Genomic DNA, 20,179 nt, shown 5'->3' with positions numbered 1-20,179 from the left:
TGCTTTCTTGCATGTGTGATTTCATGAAAGGTTGCGTCCCACACGCTAGCGTCCCACATATCCCTGAGGTTAATACCCTCTGTGGTTTGGGTTCAGGCTATTAATACCCTCTGTGGTTTGGGTTCAGGCTATTAATACCCTCGTTGGTTTGGGTTCAGGCTTTTAGTCACCTATTACACATGGTGACTTCTCTGAGTTGTTGGTAAATATATTAAATGAGACTTTCCATCTGGTATAACTCACCAGGCTTGGAATTTTGTGATTTTAGGGTCAAGGCCATTTGGCCTTCCAGAGGTGCCTAATCTGCCAGGGCACCATGGCCATGAACCAAATAGCCAATTAAATTGTTGAGAAAACTGAAAAACAATAGATATTCTGTTAAGATAATCAAGTATGTAAATGTACATAAATAATTATGTGAGTGAGAGGTGCTTCGGAGAGCGGCGATTGACAGTCGGGAGATGAGAATTACAATATTTATATTCAGGCCAAGGGCACAACGGCCACTTTTTGGCCACAAGGCATGGATTTTAAGGGGCATTACGGCCAGACGGGGGAAATGGGAGACCTATTACTCTAAGGCGGTTCTATTTTTATCTTCTATATTTCTCCACAGGATCTGAGCAGCTGATTCAATGGCTCCATGCCTAAAGTGACTTATCTGGAATGACGTACCTCTCTCTTTGTCAGACCCTCCTCTTACTAAACATTCAACAAAGAGACAGTCACACCCAGGAATCACATTCACCACGGCTTTCCGCTCAATACACGGCTAAGTAGCATAAAAGCTGCTATTGGCCTCTTTCAGCAGAAATGGTAGCAAAAAGACACTGTACAGAAAACAGGTTGAGTGCTTCCTGTGTTTGATTTAAGCCTGTTTTCACACAAAGGTGGCAGCCTGATAAGTCAATGGAACTGGCTGAAGTGTTTTGTGTGTGCGTGCATTTGTCTAAGAGATACTGAAGGGAAATGCGTGAGTGTAAGATGTACTGTGTGTGTCCACGTAGGTGTATTTAACGTGTGTGTTTATGTGCATTTTATGTATGCTGGTGTGCTTACGTCTGTCACCAACAGATACCTGTCACCACGGACTAGGGCGACACCACAGATACAAATACCCAGCTTCGTCAGTCCGCTCAAAGCCTATGTCACCATACACACTTAACTGAGCTCCACGTAGTGACACACTTTAACAGATACTGATAAACACCTGGATGGTTTGCCAGTCCCTACTAGAGTTCGACCGATTTAATAGGAAGGACCGATTTAATAGGAAGGGCCGATTTTCAAGTTTTCATAACAATAGGAAATCTGTATTTTTGGGCGCCGATTTTAGGCAAGTCAGTTAATAAGAACACATTCTTATTTTCAATGACGGCCTAGAAACGGTGGGTTAACTGCCTCGTTCAGGGGCAGAACGACAGATTTTCACCTTGTCAGCTCGGGGGATCCAATCTTGCAACCTTACTAGTCCAACGCAATAACGACCTGCCTCTCTCTCGTTGCACTCCACAAGGAGGCTGCCTGTTACGCGAATGCAGTAAGCCAAGGTAAGTTACTAGCTAGCATTAAACTTATCTGCCATCTTAACAGAACTCCCACTGCTGTTGTTGGTCTTCTGCCATCTTAACAGAACTCCCACTGCTGTTGTTGGTCATCTGCCATCTTAACAGAACTCCCACTGCTGTTGTTGGTCATCTGCCATCTTAACAGAACTCCCACTGCTGTTGTTGGTCATCTGCCATCTTAACAGAACTCCCACTGCTGTTGTTGGTCATCTGCCATCTTAACAGAACTCCCACTGCTGTTGTTGGTCATCTGCCATCTTAACAGAACTCCCACTGCTGTTGTTGGTCATCTGCCATCTTAACAGAACTCCCGCTGCTGCTGTTGTTGATCATATATTTTATGCTAAGGGTCCATTAAGATGCAGTAGAAAATAGAGACAGAGGGGGGGGAAAGCTGGCCTGTATACATGTTTAAAGACATTGTTCCACTGAGTGATTCCATCTCTAGTTGTGGTCATTAGTGAGCTGGAATGAAGAGGAACAGAAATTACCTGGAAGCCCGGAGGAGTGATCAGGGTCTCTGCTGCCTGCCCCAGCTCACACTCCTCTCTGCACCCTTTACCAGGGGCCTTTTCATTAGGCACCAAACAGAAGACAAGTCTACTCTGGACTAGTAGCCCCTCATGTCCTCACCAGACCAGAGGCAGGTGTTCTCTAGGTAGACTGACCGAGAGCCATTGATGGCTGTTCTCTTTCAGGTCCTCATCTCTCCTTAGACTCCATAAAGAACCTGCTGTGCTGGGATTGGCCAAAGGAAGCTGCACTTTTCCATCAACTAACAGTGCTTGTGTGTCTGGGGCCAAAAGGCCTGATTTGATTCATTAGTGGTTTTTATCTGAAACGGAGCTCATGTCTTAATGCTTCACCTGACTGAGGCCTTCTGAAGCCTGTATCTCAGACACCAAAAACAAAACTTCACACAAGCCTTTAAATAGGGCTAGTTATTGAAAAAGCACCATGGTTTGTTCAACCAGTTACTGATGTGTTGTGTGAAAAATAGGAGGAATAACCTCTGAGGAAGACGCTGAGATGAGATCTTGCTTCCTTTCACTTTGATTCACTGTCTGTTTTTTTAAATGTAACTCTGTAGTCTCTAGCGCTATAAATACGCTAGCAGCTAGCACCAAGTGGAAAGCTAATGTAATGGCCTGGGGAGAATTCTACAGATGACTGGAATGCTTGTGCTTACACATTAAGCTGGATCAGTCAGGCACCTTGTTGATTCATCTGCCCAGTGCATCCATCACTCCAAATAGTCAGCTATGTGTGCTAATGCCCAGGACCCAAGTGGACCCCTCTAATGTGCTAGGGGCCACACTGGACGACCCAGGCTATGAATAGAGTTGCAGCTCACTTCATTGTCTGACGAATCTCTGTAGGGCCTTTATCGTGCGCACTGCCTTGCGAACGACCTTGTGACTGGATTTCATCCCCAGCCTTCCAGGCATTAGAGGAACATCACTGATGCTCTCCACTAATTTTGGATCACAAACCTCTACGCACCAACTGTCAGCACAGCAGACGTGGCGAGAGTCAAGTCACTTGACCTTGAGAAATAACAGCAACCTCCTATTATTTATTTTCCAGCTGTGTCTATAGGGGAGAGAATGAAAGCAGTGCACTGTGGGTCTCTGGGCTGGTCAGAATGTGACCGTAGTCCAACATCAGTAAGGGTTTCTGAGTGGAGAACGTGACCATTATTGACTGTGGCAATCACTGTTCTCTTAGCAGGAACCAGCTGATAGGTGAGACATTTTACTTGACGCAGTCAGAAAGGTCCGTGTTGTAACCCACAATCATAGAAGTCACGGTGGTTTGTTTCACTGACCTCTAAAATGATAGTTGGGAAAAGTCTGCTGTGTTGTGAGCCGGCAACATGAAGTTTGGCATCATTATCCTGGATGCCATCTCTTGCCATTGTACCCTTGAGCAAGGCACTTAATTCCCTAGTAATGATTTAATGAAAGCTGCACACATTGAGGGGCGCTTGTTTTGTCATAGTGGAATGTACTCAAACTTCCACACTTCCGATGTTCTTCAAGTGAAGAGTCTGATCCTAAACCTTCCTCTTGTCTCCTAAAAATAAAAACTACTTTTTCCGCCCCCTGGTCTTCCTCTGCGGAGCGTTCACTGATTTTAGCAGACTGAATGTTTGCTAACATTAAATCAATAGAAATGGCTCTTCTGAGAATAAGATGCCATCTCTTTTTGGGAGTGGGATTGTGTGACCTTTGACCTATCAGCCGCTAGACGGAATTAAAATAGGAAACTTATTCAATGCATTGTCCTGCATGTTTGCTTTCTTGATGCAGATTTGTGGAAATATTAGAAATTGTCTGTCTGTGTTGTTCTCATATCAGACCCTCATTGCCTGAGTCGCCACTTCGGTTGTTTTTCAGATAGTTTGAAGGAGTGGAACCCCCTACAGTTGTCATTGGTCTGATAAGTGTCTGTCAGCCAGCCACAGCGTTTGATAAGACAAATCCATGGAGCTAAATGTGTAAAGTACAGAGGTCTTTGGGGACAGAAGGCTTTGACTTGGTAATGGAGTGTAAAAGTTCAAAGAGAAGCAGAATAGTATTCATGAGGTCAGTGGTGTGTTAATCCTTTGTCACTGTACATTCTCTATCTGACTACCTGTTGACTTGATCATCACTGGCAAGATGGATGGTCCACTCCCTCACCTCACACACCACATTGTTACACACAAGAACAGGCACACGCTGTGTCGTCCTTCCTACATAATGAATAGCGTCTGGTTTACACCAGATCAGTTGTGTAAGGGGGATGGACCGTGAGCAAACAGCATTAACCAGGAGAGGAGTAGTGTACTGACAGCTCTCCTGTACACACTTCATCTGGATTTACTGTACTGACTACTTCCCCTGTGCTCTGTCTGTCTCTGTCTGTCTCTGTCTGTCTCTGTCTGTCTCTGTCTGTCTCTGTCTGTCTCTGTCTGTCTCTGTCTGTATGTCTGTCTCTGTCTGTCTCTGTGTCTTTCTCTGTGCATCTCGATGTCTCCTGCTGGTATTTGACAGTGCTATTATCCTGTCTCATTATTCCAGCTGAGAGTATTGCAGCCTTTTTTCTCAGGCTGTCATCACATAGAAGCTGAGGCATCTGAGACACAGCCTGCTTCTCTCCACCCCTCACGGGGCCCTCTGCAAGGGACAAGGAACAACTAGAATGACACTGATGGAGGAAGAGAAGCCCAACAAACGTGCAGCACAGCACAGAGACGCGCAGCACAGAGGCAGCGGGAGCAGCAGGGGGGCAGAGCAGCGGGGGCGGCGCAGAGACGGGGCGGCGCAGAGACGGGGCGGCGCAGAGACGGGGCGGCGCAGAGACGGGGCGGCGCAGAGACGGGGCGGCGCAGAGACGGGGCGGCGCAGAGACGGGGCGGCGCAGAGACGGGGCGGCGCAGAGACGGGGCGGCGCAGAGACGGGGCGGCGCAGAGACGGGGCGGCGCAGAGACGAGGCGGCGCAGAGACGAGGCCTCCAGATAATATTCTACTAAAGAGGACATCAATTTACCGTGTCGGACGCTCTCCTTCAATTGCTATGTTTATCCTCTATCTATCTAGCTCTTTTCTTTAACTCCCAATCTCCTTTAATTTCCTCTTGAAGTTATTAAACTCTGGTTTAAATCAGATTCAACTCTAGTATGTTTAGAAGATGAACTGAGGCATTTATCATGTCTGTAGACTGTCGTCTGGGAGAAGTCTGTAGACTGTCGTCTGGGAGAAGTCTGTAGACTGTCGTCTGGGAGAAGTCTGTAGACTGTCGTCTGGGAGAAGTCTGTAGACTGTCGTCTGGGAGAAGTCTGTAGACTGTCGTCTGAGACAGAGAGGAGAGGCTGCCAGATGGATGTTGACGAGCAGCGAGAGGTGGAGAGATGGAGGGTGCGTGGGTGGATTTGTGAGAACTGTGATGACAGTCAGTCAGTTGAGAGAAGTTCTATCAGGAATGGAGATGAAAAGGCAGACTTTCTACATAATGTTTATAGGGCAGATCTCCCAGCTGGTTTCTCTGGGTTTGAGGGAAGTCAATTCTGCACTTTATTCGACAGTTTGTCCTCTGTTTAGACCGTTGTTTACCCATCTACGCTCTTCATGACACAGAGGGAGAGAACGGGATGGTTGGTTCTCGTTGTGATGGAAATGTGGTTACATAAAGAACAGAACACGGAGAGAGAAAGAGATGGAGGTAAACTGAGAGAGAAAGGAAGAAGGGCCCGATGAGGACAGATTCTATCAAGTCTCTTATAGAGAAGGTGAACAGAGTGAGACATTTCAAATCCTCCTGTAAACACATTAGGGATGGCTTTGTGTTGTGGAGCAGAGATGGAGAAACATTAATCAGAATGCCGTTACCCCGGCACATCCATAAATGTATGAGGCTCACTGGGTCAGTCTGTTTCTGAGCCCCCAATGCTGAATGAATGATTTACTCTTTTTATTAGATCACCATTAGCTGTTTCTGAAGCATCCACTACTCTTCCTGGGGTCCACATGAAACATAATACACAACATTAATAGACAGAACTACATTGATTTAAAATGAGAGTAATAGAATTAATGAAATGTCCTGGACTGACACAACACTGGGAGAAACTGAGGCATGCTTTCGCCCTACATTCATATATTACAAATTCTCTATCACTTAAATGTGTACATAGGCCTACAATTTATTAGACAGAGATGTCTATGGTGCTGTGGCTTGTCGTTTGTCCCTGTGTGTGTCCTGCATCCACGGGCTTGTCCCAAGTAAGTAGCCCTTCCCACTAGTGTTGTCACGCTACCAGTATCACCATACTAGGAAGTAAGGAAACAGAGCGTAAAGCGGACTAAGGAAAACGGTCCTAAACAGTCAACCAGAGTCAGGTGTGTTTATTTTGCAAGCTATAGCACACACTGTTTTACAAAAGTCGGGTTTAAAAGACCATAGAGTTTAGTCTGCTTCATGTTTTATTTTTTTGCCAAAGAAAATCTGGTATGATGACAACACTACTGTCCACTCACAGACCCTGTCATCCCATATACTGGTTATATATATACTCATTTTCAAATTGCTTGTGAAACCAGTTGCTTGAAAGTTGTTTTGATTTAACTTAAATTGTTCTTGAAAAATATTCTGGTTCTTTTGTTTTCTCTCAAATGGAGGAGAGTTGGAGTTTTACTACAAATGCACTGTTTTTATGGTAATCTGACTGACTTGATATAACCACATCTGAAGTTGCTATTGACTAATCCAATCAGATAAACAGACTGTTTATGTTAATTGAAATGTGAATTAATCTGTAATGTACACTATATATCTAAAAGTATGTGGACACCCCTTCAAATGAGGGGATTTGGCTATTTGAGCCACACCAGTTGCTGACAGGTGTGTAAAATCTAACACACAGCCATGTAATCTCCGGAGACAAACATTGGCAGTAGAATGGCGCATACTGAAGAGCACAGTGATGTTCAACATGACACCTTCATGGGGCGGCAGCGTAGCCTAGTGGTTAGAGCGTTGGACTAGTAACCGGAAGGTTTCAAGTTCAAACCCCCGAGCTGACAAGGTACAAATCTGCCGTTCTGCCCCTGAACAGGCAGTTCCTAGGCCGTCATTGAAAATAAGAATTTGTTCTTAACTGACTTGCCTAGTTAAATAAAGGTAAAATAAAGAAAACATTTATATCACCTTTCCAACAAGTTAGTTTCATCAAATTTCTGCCCTGCTAGAGCTGCCCTGGTCAACTAAGTGGAAATGCCCTGGAGCAACAACGGCTCAGCCGCAAAGTGGTAGGCCACACAAGCTCACAGAACGGGACCGCCGAGTGCTGAAGCGCGTAGAGCTTAAAAATAGTTTGTCTTTAGTTGCAATGCTCACTACCGAGTTCCAAACTGCCTCTGGAAGCAAGGTCAGCACAAAAACTGTTCGTTGGGAGCTTCATGAAATGGGTTTCCATGGCTGTGCAGCCGCACAGAAGCCTAAGATCACCATGTGTAATGCCAAGCGTCGGCTGGAGCGGTGTAAAGCTCGCCGCTGTTGGACTCTGGAGCAGTGGAAACGCCTTCTCTGGAGTGATGAATCAGACTTCACCACCTGGCAGTCCGGCCTCTAGGCCCCTAGGCAGTCCGGCCTCTAGGCCCCTAGGTCCAGTGAAGAGATCTTAACGATCTTAACATTCTAACGATTCTGTGCTTCCAACTGTGGCAACGATTCTGTGCTTCCAACTGTGGCAACGGTCTGGGGTAGGCCCTTTCCTCTTTCAGCATAACAATGCCCAACACACAAAGCGAGGTCCACACAAAAATGGTTTGTCAAGATCAGTGTGGAAGAACTTGACTGGCCTGCACAGAGCACTCACCTCAACACCATCAAACACCTTTGGGATGAAATGGAAAGGCCACTGTGAGCCAACTACTGACCAACTCCATATTAAAGCCCATAATTTTGGAATGAGATGTTCAAGCAGGTGTCCACATACTTTTGCTCATGCTTTTGCTCTGAAGGGTACCTTCAGTTAAGTGTTTGCTCATATAAAGAAGAATGGAGCATTCCTTTCTAGCTTGCTTGCAGGAAAGGTGTTACCTAAGGGCATTTGCATGTCTAAGGAAGTCAATTCTACCTACCAAAAGGACACTGATTGTACCCCCACAAAAGGAGTACTGATTGGAAGTCAGTGACCAATTTCCTTCTTCAGTTCATCATTTATTCTCTTGAGATGTGTTTTTGGTTTCAAAGACCATATAAGGCCTCCTTTCACTTGACGTGTGTGTGTTTGTGTTCACACGCCTGCGTCTGCTCTTAATCGCTGTACATGTGTCATCTAATAGTACTTTCTAGAGAATTACATGTACTGTGTTTTATACTCAGATTTTTCAGGGGGTGCTGCAGCACCATTACTTCCTGCGACTATGCTGAGTCCTGTGTGTTCTACTGCAGATTGATGCGTCTTTCCTGAGCCATGTGTGTTGTACTGCAGATACAGTTGAAGTTGGAAGTTTACATACACTTAGGTTGGAATCATTAACTTGTTTTTCAACAACTCCACAAATGTCTTGTTAACAAACTATAGTTTTTTTGCAGTTGGTTAGGACATCTACTTTGTGCATGACACAAGTAATTTTTTTGAGTATTTCACTATCACAATTACAGTGGGTCAGAAGTTTACGTACACTAAGTTGACTGTGCCTTTAAACAGCTTGGACAATTCCAGAAAATGATGTCATGGCTTTAGAAGCTTCTGCTAATTGACATCATTTGAGTCAATTGGAGGTGTACCTGTGGATGTATTTCAAGGTCTACCTTCAAACTCAGTGCCTCTTTGCTTGACATCATGGGAAAATCAAAAGAAATCAGCCAAGACTTCAGGAAACAAATTGTAGACCTCCAAGTCTGGTTCATCCTTGGGAGCAATTTCCAAACACCTGAAGCTACCACATTCATCTGTACAAACAATAGTACGCAAGTATAAACACCATGGGACCATGCAGCCATCACACCACTCAAGAAGGAGACGAGTTCTGCCTCCTAGAGATGAATGTGCTTTGGTGCGAAAGTGCAAATCAATCCCAGAACAACAGCAAAGGACCTTGAGAAGATGCTGGAGGAAACCGGTACAAAAGTATCTATATCCACAGTAAAACGAGTCCAATATCGACATAACCTAAAAGGCCACTCAGCAAGGATGAAGCCACTGCTCCAAAACCAACATAAAAAAGCTAGACTACAGTTTGCGACTTCACGTGGGGTCAAAGATCGTACTTTTGGGAGAAATGTCCTCTGGTCGGATGAAACAAAATAGAACTATTTGGCCATAATGACCATCGTAATGTTTGGAGGAAAAAGTGGGAGGCTTGCAAGCCAAAGAACACCATCCCGACCGTGAAGCATGGGGGTGGCAGCATCATGTTGTGGGAGTGTTATGCTGCAGCACTTGCCAAAATAGATGGAATCATGAGACAGGAAGATTATGTGGATATATTGAAACAACATCAAGACATCAGTCAGGAAGTTAAAGCTTGGTCACAACATGATGCTGCCACCCCCGTGCTTCACGGTTGGGATGGTGTTCTTTGGCTTGCAAGCGTCCCCCTTCTTCCTCCAAACATTACGATGGTCATTATGGCCAAACAGTTCTATTTTTGTTTCATCAGAACAGAGGACATTTCTCCAAAAAGTACAGTCTTTGTCCTATGAGTGTCATCTGATGAAGATCATCATAGGTTAGTGATTCATTTTATCTCTAGTTGTGCTTTTTGTGCCTCCTCTCTTTGGCTGGAAAAATGGCTGCTTTCTGTGGCTTGGAGGTGACCTAATATAATCATTTGTGGTGCTTTCGCCGTAAAGCCTATTTGAAATCTGACACTGTGGTGGGATTAACAACAAGATTACCTTAAAAACGGTATAAGATACATGTATGTTTGAGGAATTTTAATTATGATATTTCTGTTTAGAATTTGACGCCCTACACTTTCACTGGCTGTTGTCATATCATCCCGTTAACGAGATTGCAGCCCAAGGAAGTTTTAAGAAATTTGTCGAGTGGTTGAAAAACAAGTTTTAATGACTCCAACCAAAGTGTGTGTGAACTTCCCATTTCAACTGTATGTTTTTCCTGAGCTCTGTGTGTTCTTCTGCAGATAGGTCTGTCCTGTGTTATACTGCAGAATTGAGATGGATCTCTCTGACACAGACCAGTCTGCTATTCTATATTTTCAGATATTTTTTTGTCTGACAACAAAGTCTAGCAAAACCAGTGTAAACCTAGATAATTTATGCATTTTTCATGAGAACCGGGCATGCCTCTCCCTGACCCTGTTCTGAGTTACAAATATCACACGTCCAGATAGAGAAGTGGAAATCCCTGATATATTAGGCTCGGAACACAATTGAATTAGTTTATTGTTTCCTGGGATTTTGGGGCAATATCCACATTGATATTGTTTCCATAATTCATCAGCCACTACTCTCCTCATTGCTTTATTCTCTGGATCAGGGGTTCTTCAACAAGTTCATCCTGGGTCCCAACTTAGAAATTCTGTGATTTCCTGGGACCCAAGCTTATGAAAACATGCAACTGTACGGAATTATCAGTAAATGTATTTGTCCTTATGCCTAAAACAAATGCAATAAATACAAAAACAAATATCAATGAAATTAAATACCCATATACAGTGGGGAGAACAAGTATTTGATACACTGCCGATTTTGCAGGTTTTCCTACTTACAAAGCATGTAGAGGTCTAATTTTTATCATGGGAATACTTCAACTGTGAGAGACGGAATCGAAAACGAAAATCACATTGTTTGATTTTTCAGTAATTAATTTATATTGTTGAAAAAAAGGTATTGGTTGGAACTGTTGCTTTTAAAATTCAACAAATCCTGTTTTATTCTGAACTGAAAGAAACTGATCACATCACACAGATGTTGACCAGAAAACATACACAGTCCTAATGAGAGGGGTGTGGCGGGTTGAACAAGCAGGTCTAGTCAGTGCAACCCTGAGGTGAGTCTGTTTCTGTACTTGTTTTTTAAGTAATCTAGAGTTGAGAACTCTGACTCACATAGGTATGTGGTGCCAAACTGGACCAGAACATCTACTGTTTCCCCAGTCACGCAGGAGTCCGCTTCCTGTTGTAGATGAGCAACCCAGAACGATGTGTGTTTGCCTCAAAAAGCCTATTGCTTCAATCAGTTTATTCCACTATATATACTCCCAATATATTTCAATCAGATTATTCCACTTGTATTTAAACATTAACAGTTCCAACCTAGACTTGTTTACAACAATAATTTCTACAGTAAGCTGTACAGTAGGCCTACATTTTTGTAGTGTTACTTAGGGTTGCAGTAGCTAGCTATTAGCTGTGTACAAGGGGATTGTTTGAAAGAAAAACTCCCATCTACTATGAGAGAGTACTCCCTTATTTCTGCTCATCACCTGTTATAAAATGACGACAATTCCTTGCTAGCTGACTTACTTTCCACTGTCGAAGCACCGTTTCCTGAAACATTCTGTCCTGTTCTGAGAACTTCCTGGGTTTACTGTCCTGCTGTGGATGTTTTGTCAGGACATGTTTTCATTTGTTTTGAGAGACTCATTAATAAGCACTCCCCCGCACAAAACACATTGTGTGTGCTCCTCGTTATTTCTCAAAGTTCGTATGAAACCAACTCCAAGCTGTATTTGCGTTTTCATGACGTTTGAGCTCAGTCAGAACTGGTGGCTAACATCCATTTGATGACAGCGGTGACTGATGGCCTGTGGGAATGACAAGTAAGTGTCTGACAGTGCACCAACTGCTGCTGAACGACAGCGCTGCAGCGTGATCTTCAATAAAACTGCAGGAAAAATATCTGGTAATCCGCGAAGCACACAGGCTTCTCCCTCCCACCCGCGCAGCTGCCAAACCGAGCAGAGACACCACTGCTAAGCTGAGAGCACAGTTGCACGTTGCCAATTCATGAAATAATTATATGTTTAGTCTGACACGTCGCGACGCCACATCGACCCGTTCTTTAAAGGCTGCTCTGAAAGACGCTACCCATCTGTGGGAGGAATGGAACTGGTTTTAGGAAGGGACTGTCTGCTTGGAGCTGTTGGACAGATTGGCTCATTGCTATTTTGGAGCCTGTAGTCACTTTAGATACTAGACTTCTTTGAAGAGTGTGTGGTAAGTTCATAACTAATGGTAGTCACTTTAGATACTAGACTTCTATGAAGAGTGTGTGGTGGGTTCATAACTAATGGTAGTCACTTTAGATACTAGACTTCTATGAAGAGTGTGTGGTGGGTTCATAACTCACAGGGGTCTTTGTGTGTTTAATCCTATCTTGGTTCCTCTCAGGACAGAAATATACTGGGATAGAAATTAAACCGCTAAATTAGAAAAGAGACCAGAAAAGATGTTCAGAAACTCTGTTATTGGTTCTGAGATGCTCCCTAGTGTCCCCACTGTCTAAAGACCTGAACAGAGAGACAGAACTCTGGAGATTCTGACATAGTGTTAAGTTGTAGTGCTCTCTAAGGTGTTTCCTTCAAGAAGTGAAGTATGTTAACTCCGGACTTTGTTAGATCCTGAACATATTGTTTCTTATGGTTGAATAGAGTTGTATTTCCACAGTCTGTTTTCTTTAGTTTAGACTTCTCCGGAGTCAAACAGTCTGACATACATTTCTCTCCTTGTAGTTTTCTCTTCACATATTACATTTTTGTAGCCTATGTACTCTGCTCTGGATATATTGTGAATGTGTTAAACAATAGTGTCTAACTCAAGATTAATCTGGTTGAACATGTCTGCTTGTTGTGTTTCTGTTGTGGTTTGTACATCCATCTGGTTGAACATGGCTGCTTGTTGTGTTTCTGTTGTGGTTTATAGATCTATTGTCCATCTGGTTTAACATGTCTGCTTGTTGTGTTTCTGTTGTGGTTTATAGATCTATTGTCCATCTGGTTTAACATGTCTGCTTGTTGTGTTTCTGTTGTGGTTTATAGATCTATGGTCCATCTGGTTTAACATGTCTGCTTGTTGTGTTTCTGTTGTGGTTTATAGATCTATGGTCCATCTGTTTTAACATGTCTGCTTGTTGTGGTTTATAGATCTATGGTCCATCTGGTTTAACATGTCTGCTTGTTGTGGTTTATAGATCTATGGTCCATCTGGTTTAACATGTCTGCTTGTTGTGGTTTATAGATCTATGGTCCATCTGGTTTAACATGGCTGCTTGTTGTGTTTCTGTTGTGGTTTATAGATCTATGGTCCATCTGGTTTAACATGTCTGCTTGTTGTGGTTTATAGATCTATGGTCCATCTGGTTTAACATGTCTGCTTGTTGTGTTTCTGTTGTGGTTTATAGATCTTATGGTCCATCTGGTTTAACATGTCTGCTTATTGTGTTTCTGTTGTGGTTTATAGATCTATGGTCCATCTGGATTAACATGGCTGCTTGCTGTGTTTCTGTTGTGGTTTATAGATCTATGGTCCATCTGGATTAACATGGCTGCTTGCTGTGTTTCTGTTGTGGTTTATAGATCTATGGTCCATCTGGTTTAACATGGCTGCTTGTTGTGTTTCTATTGTGGTTTATAGATCTATGGTCCATCTGGTTGAACATGGCTGCTTGTTGTGTTTCTGTTGTGTTTCAGGACTGAACCCGTTGTCCTTTGACCCGTCCTCCAACAACGAACCCCTACAGTTCAGCAACTCAAACGTGCCGCTGGTGTCAGACTGTCCCCTGGAGAACGGAGCTGAGAAGAGCATTAAGAGGAAGAGACCCAGCCTGCCCCCAGGTACTATAGTACTGTCATATTACTGTGGTATATAAGTACATAATGCTACACAGCTCTACCTCCAGGTACTATATTACTCTCATATTACTGCGGTATATAAGAAGTACATAATGCTACACAGCTCTGCCTCCAGGTACTTTAGTACTGTCATATTACTGCGGTTTATAAGAAGTACATAATGCTACACAGCTCTGCCTCCAGGTACTATACTTTCCTACCAAGCAAAAATGCAGTAACCGCTCATAGCGTGGAACTGAGAGAAATTGCTTTATTTACCTTGGTTTCACAGTAACTTTATGCAGTTACTGCGAACATGACCCCAATTTTATCCAAAACACAATACAATAGAGGCAGGATACTTGTCCACATGATTACGCATGTATTTGATGTAGCTAAAATGACATTATCTAATTTTTGACCAAATGAGCAGTTACTTCCTTTTTGCTTGGTAGGGCAGTATAGTACTGTCATATTACGGCAGTATATAAGAAGTACATAACACTACACAGCTCTTCCTCCAGGTACAATAAAATACTGTTACAATTGAGGTGTACATCAGTTGTACCTATGCATTTTATACTAGGAGAATCATTTAAAGTGAGGTCAACTTGGGAAAATGTCATGTTTTCCATCCTGAGGGCCTTATTGCCAGTTAGTCCTGTGGAGGTCAGGCCTGTCTGTCTAAAGCTGCAGGATTGTGGTCTGCTGGGATTGCAGCTCTCACACCTTAGCCTGGCTGTTACCATGCCTACAGCACCTGCCAATCAATGCTCAGAAATGCCTTCAGGCATCTCTCACGGAGTGATCTGTCACACGGAGGGTAATGTGCTGAGAAGAAGTGTGCGTGCGTGCGCCCCCCACTTTCGTGTGTTGACTTTTTCATTACTAAATGAGGCCTAGTTTTAATCAGTGGCTGTGCATTCTAATTAAAGAATGTCTCTAATTAATTGCATTATGACAAGTAGAATGAGAAGGGGCCTTAAGACAGAGGTGTTGCTGTGTGTTTTCTGATGTCTTGGTGACCTTAATTGGTCAGGATTAATTGTCAGTGTTAATAAACCACTCTTTTTATCATTCGTCTTTGTGCAAAATTTTCGATAAATGACCCTTTCTCGTGAGTTTCAGTTCTCCCTAATTAATATTATTCTGAATTATTCTGCGTCGTTACCAACCCAGAGCTAGACATGAAGACCTTGAGTAGGTTTAGATTGATGGAGGTACATAAGGACACGTTCAATGTGTATTTAATAAACATGGTGTTTGTGCAGAACAATGTTAGTCTCTGAACAGTTGCACTGAAATTGACTAGAGCGACAGATAACCTGAGGAGAATCAACACACTTCGATGCTCTCTTGCCTCAGCATATGCTCTAGTGTGTTGCGTGTTCAGACGTTCATGGTATAATTTACTGACAGGTTAACTTGACCCTAAAAGTTTTTCATCCTAAGTTCACTTACGAAGACGAAGAAAGAAACCACGAACGGGGATGAGATCTTATGGTCATTTATGGGACAGTATTCTCAATTTCAGTCCGAGACATCTAACAGACCTCGAAAAGCTCTGTTTTAATGAATGTAGCCTATTGAAAGGGTGAATGACCGATAAACCTTGGATAGAGTGTCAGTCTTGTCCTGTAGATATACGCACAGAGAGACATAAAATATTGGCTCACATGTAAGTGCTCGTCATTGTGAAAACCTGTGTGAATGACCGTGTCCCAATATCCGTAATTGCGTTGTAAATAGTAGGCTGATTGGGTGTACGTAAATGGAACGTTTCACAGTACATGACATGTCAGTCTGCCTGGTTTTCTGAGTGCATGTTTGTTTAAGAGACTGTGTAATGTCACTTGCTCAGATGAAAGCCAGTCAGAGAACTTTAGATCAAAGCCACTGCACACAAATCTAATACACTATTTCCCTTTGGAGGGGAGAGAGCACTCATTGTTTTACGGTGTCTTAGAGAGAGATAAAAAGATAGTGACTAATCCAAAGTATGGTGTTTTTAACATCCTTACACGTTAAAACCTCACGCTGTGCGCTGTTTTAGACGTGTTACACCTCACAAACCCTCGAGTGGTCTGTCTACGTGCACCTGCTTATCAACAGAACATTAGATAATGATGACTTACCATTAACGACAGCGCCGGGGTCCCTCAGCCTTTCAGAACACTGCCATTATATCTATTATTGCTGTGTTACATTAATCTGCTCCCTAATGGAAAACCTGTTAAATGGGGACAATCTGCTGCATCTGGAGCTGGGTACATTTAGTGGCTTTAATGTTCTCTAGCATCACAAGAACCAGTCCAGTCCTCCAGCTCTGTGAGAAGATGGAGCACGGACTAATTAGCAGCCATGTGGATTTACCCTCGTTAAGGAATTCTAATGGATATATTCATCTCGTTAGACGCAGAAACACGCACACTCAGCATCACGGTTCCTCTGGTGATGGGGGGGGGAGATAATGTATGCAGTGAGAGATTCCCAAGACGTAAACAGTGATGTTTAAAGGATGTATACTCTGTGTAGTAAAGTTTAAACCACTAAACTTCTTAATGTCTCAAACAAGCAGCAGAAGTGGTAACTTACATTAGTAATGGATGTCCTAACAGACACTACAACTGTCTTTAGTTTTGATGGCTTTGACACTCTTTTAATAGCCTATCAGCTGGGAAAAACTGAATTCATGCCCGCTCAACACCTTGTAATTCATGCAATAACTAAAAAATGTTTTGCTTTTATGACGACATTGTATTAATAAGTCAACACTGGGAAAACCTGGAAAGTTAAAAAGTGCAAAGGGAATCCTGCCTACTCAACACTTTGTTAGAGAATACCCAACACAATGTTGGCTTATGGTGTTCTATTTAGGGCGGTATGAAAGGAAATTAATTCATTGTCTTTGTATTGGGCCTGGTAGAATGGAGTCATTATGTCTTGGGCCTGGTAGAATGGAGTCATTATGTCTTGGGCCTGGTAGAATGGAATCAGTAAATATTTCAGCACATTAGCTTGCTTTCATTAGCAAACGCGCTAAGATTTGTATATAGCTTTGCCTTGTAAAGTTGAGGATGCATTCGTCCATGGTAAGGAAATCTGGCATTTAAACATCACATAAGCTGAGCCACAGTGTGCCATGCTGCATGGCTGTTCTTGATGTTGTCTTTATATAACCAACCAAAGACCAATATGGTTTTGCCTACTTGTACTGTACAGCTGTGGGGGATGGCCAAGATGGTATAGCCTACTTGTACTGTATAGCTGTGGGGGATGGCCAAGATTGTATAGCCTACTTATACTGTATAGCTGTGGGGGGGATGGCCAAGATGGTATAGCTTACTTGTACTGTATAGCTGTGGGGGATGGCCAAGATTTTATAGCCTACTTATACTGTATAGCTGTGGGGGATGGCCAAGATTTTATAGCATACTTATACTGTATAGCTGTGGGGGATGGCCAAGATGGTTTTGCCTACTTATACTGTATAGCTGTGGGGGATGGCCAAGATGGTTTTGCCTACTTATACTGTACAGCTGTGGGGGATGACCAAGATGGTATAGCCTACTTATACTGTACAGCTGTGGGGGATGGCCAAGATGGTATAGCCTACTTATACTGTATAGCTGTGGGGGATGGCCAAGATGGTATAGCCTACTTATACTGCACAGCTGTGGGGGATGGCCAAGATGGTATAGCCTACTTATACTTTGCTTTATCTTTGCCAGGTCGCAGTTGTAAATGAGAACTTGTACTCAACTGGTCTACCTGGTTAAATAAAGGTGAAATTAACAAAAGATACTGTATAGCATGTTGTAACATGCGCCGGTGTAGACTAGATTACACCATGAAATGCTTACTTAAGACCCTTTTCCCAACAATGCAGAGTTAACAATCAAGAAAAATAATGAAATAGTAAGGTCGCTGGTTCAAATACCCAAACTGACTAGGTGACATATGCAGATGCCCTTGAGCAAGGCACTTAACCCTAATTGCTCCTGTAAGTCACTCTGACAAAAAATGTGTGTGTGTGTAGCATCAATATGAATGTGTGTGAGCATATGTAGTGTGTGTGTGCCTGACAACGTGACCGGGAAAATGTTAATTTTTCAAATGGCTGGTAAATTTTGCGACACATACAGTACCAGTCAAAAGTTTGGACACACCTACTAATTTCATGTTTTTTTATTTTTACTACACTGCTCAAAACAAAATAAAGGGAACACTTAAACAACACAATGTAACTCCAAGTCAATCACACTTCTGTGAAATCAAACTGTCCACTTAGGAAGCAACACTGATTGACAATAAATGTCACATGCTGTTGTGCAAATGGAATAGACAACAGGTGGAAATTATAGGCAATTAGCAAGACACCCCCAATAAAGGAGTGGTTCTGCAGGTGGTGACCACAGACCACTTCTCAGTTCCTATGCTTCCTGGTTTTGGTCACTTTTGAATGCTGGCAGTGCTTTCACTCTGGTGGTAGCATGAGACTGAGTCTACAACCCACACAAGTGGCTCAGGTAGTGCAGCTCATCCAGGATTGCACATCAATGCGAGCTGTGGCAAGAAGGTTTGCTGTGTCTGTCAGCGTAGTGTCCAGAGCATGGAGGCGCTACCAGGAGACAGGCCAGTACATCAGGAGATGTGGAGGAGGCCGTAGGAGGGCAACAACCCAGCAGCAGGACCGCTACCTCCGCCTTTGTGCAAGGAGGAGCAGGAGGAGCACTGCCAGAGCCCTGCAAAATGACCTCCAGCAGGCCACAAATGTGCATGTGTCTGCTCAAACGGTCAGAAACAGACTCCATGAGGGTGGTATGAGGGCCCGACGTCCACAGGTGGGGGTTGTGCTTACAGCCCAACACCGTGCAGGACATTTGGCATTTGCCAGAGAACACCAAGATTGTCAAATTCGCCACTGGCGCCCTGTGCTCTTCACAGATGAAAGCAGGTTCACACTGGGTACATGTGACAGATGTGACGGAGTCTGGAGACTCCGTGGAGAACGTTCTGCTGCCTGCAACATCCTCCAGCATGACCGGTTTGGCCGTGGGTCAGTCATGGTGTGGGGTGGCATTTCTTTGGCACAACCCTCCAAGTGCTCGCCAGAGGTAGTCTGACTGCCATTAGGTACCGAGATGAGATCCTCAGAGCCCTTGTGAGACCATATGCTGGTGCGGTTGGCCCTGGGTTCCTCCTAATGCAAGACAATGCTAGGCATCATGTGGCTGGAGTGTGTCAGCAGTTCCTGCAAGAGGAAGGCATTGATGCTATGGACTGGCCCGCCCGTTCCCCAGACCTGAATCCAATTGAGCACATCTGGGACATCATGTCTCGCTCCATCCACCAATGCCACGTTGCACCACAGACTGTCCAGGAGTTGGCGGATCCTTTCGTCCAGGTCTGGGAGGAGATCCCTCAGGAGACCATCCGCCACCTCATCAGGAGCATGCCCAGGTGTTGTAGGGAGGTCATACAGGCACGTGGAGGCCACACACACTACTGAGCTTCATTTTGACTTGTTTAAGGACATTACATCAAAGTTGGATGTGCCTGTAGTGTGGTTTTCCACTTTCATTTTGAGTGTGACTCCAAATCCAGACCTCCATGGGTTGATAAATTTGATTTACATTGATAATTTTTGTGTGATTTTGTTGTCAGCACATTCAACTATATAAAGAAAAAGGTATTTAATAAGAATATTTGATTCATTCAGATCTAGGATGTGTTATTTTAGTGTTCCCTTTAATTTTTTTGAGCAGTGTATTTTCTGCCTTGTAGAATAATCCAAACTGTGATAACACGTATGTTTCTAACTGAGATTAAAATCTTAGAAAAGGGGGAATGTAAAGATGCAACAACTAGGATGGGCTGACTAGGATTGTGTATTTGGCTTCGGGACAACAAAAGAAAATAGATATAAAAACCAATAGAACGGGAGAGAAATGGTGTGTGTGTGTGTGTGTGTGTAGTGAAGATGGACACACCTATAGGCTATCTCCAGAATGTATGCGCTTAGCTCTCCACAATCCACTCAGCTGTCTCCCGCCAATTCTTGCACGTTCATTCTTTCAGGTGAATTGTAGGACACCTACTGTATTTTTTTGTGAAGTGACATCATTTTGCTGCTAGACTTACTCTCAGGCTTCCTGTTATTGGGAGTACCTTGTGACATGGGATACATCTGTTGGAGACTTGTTGTTTCTATGTTGTAGATTGATGCTGAAACCCTCAGGTTGTGTTGAATGAGTTTCAACCACCTACAGCAGGCATCATGAACTAGATCATTTTTTAGAGTGGATTTTCATGGGGCCG

At 43.5% G+C, this 20,179-nt stretch overlaps 1 protein-coding gene across 4 annotated transcripts in view; it reads left to right on the top strand.

Moving 5' to 3' along the window:
• Positions 1–20,179, top strand: part of LOC112221104 (ecto-NOX disulfide-thiol exchanger 2) — a 302,937-nt gene that overhangs the window by 132,769 nt on the left and 149,989 nt on the right. For 3 of the 4 annotated variants that reach the window (XM_042303217.1, XM_042303213.1, XM_042303214.1), the window contains one exon: positions 13,718–13,861. In XM_042303217.1, coding sequence (XP_042159151.1) covers positions 13,718–13,861 — 144 coding nt within the window. Of the gene's footprint in view, positions 1–12,150; positions 12,246–13,717; positions 13,862–20,179 lie in introns of those variants that run through there. The other variant, XM_042303216.1, reaches the window with a different exon arrangement.

Source organism: Oncorhynchus tshawytscha, linkage group LG21 (assembly GCF_018296145.1).
Source record: "Oncorhynchus tshawytscha isolate Ot180627B linkage group LG21, Otsh_v2.0, whole genome shotgun sequence".
In the NCBI taxonomy this organism is placed as follows: domain Eukaryota; kingdom Metazoa; phylum Chordata; class Actinopteri; order Salmoniformes; family Salmonidae; genus Oncorhynchus; species Oncorhynchus tshawytscha.
The sequence above is the reverse complement of the archived record's forward strand: the minus strand, read 5'-3'. Positions and strand labels throughout refer to the sequence as shown.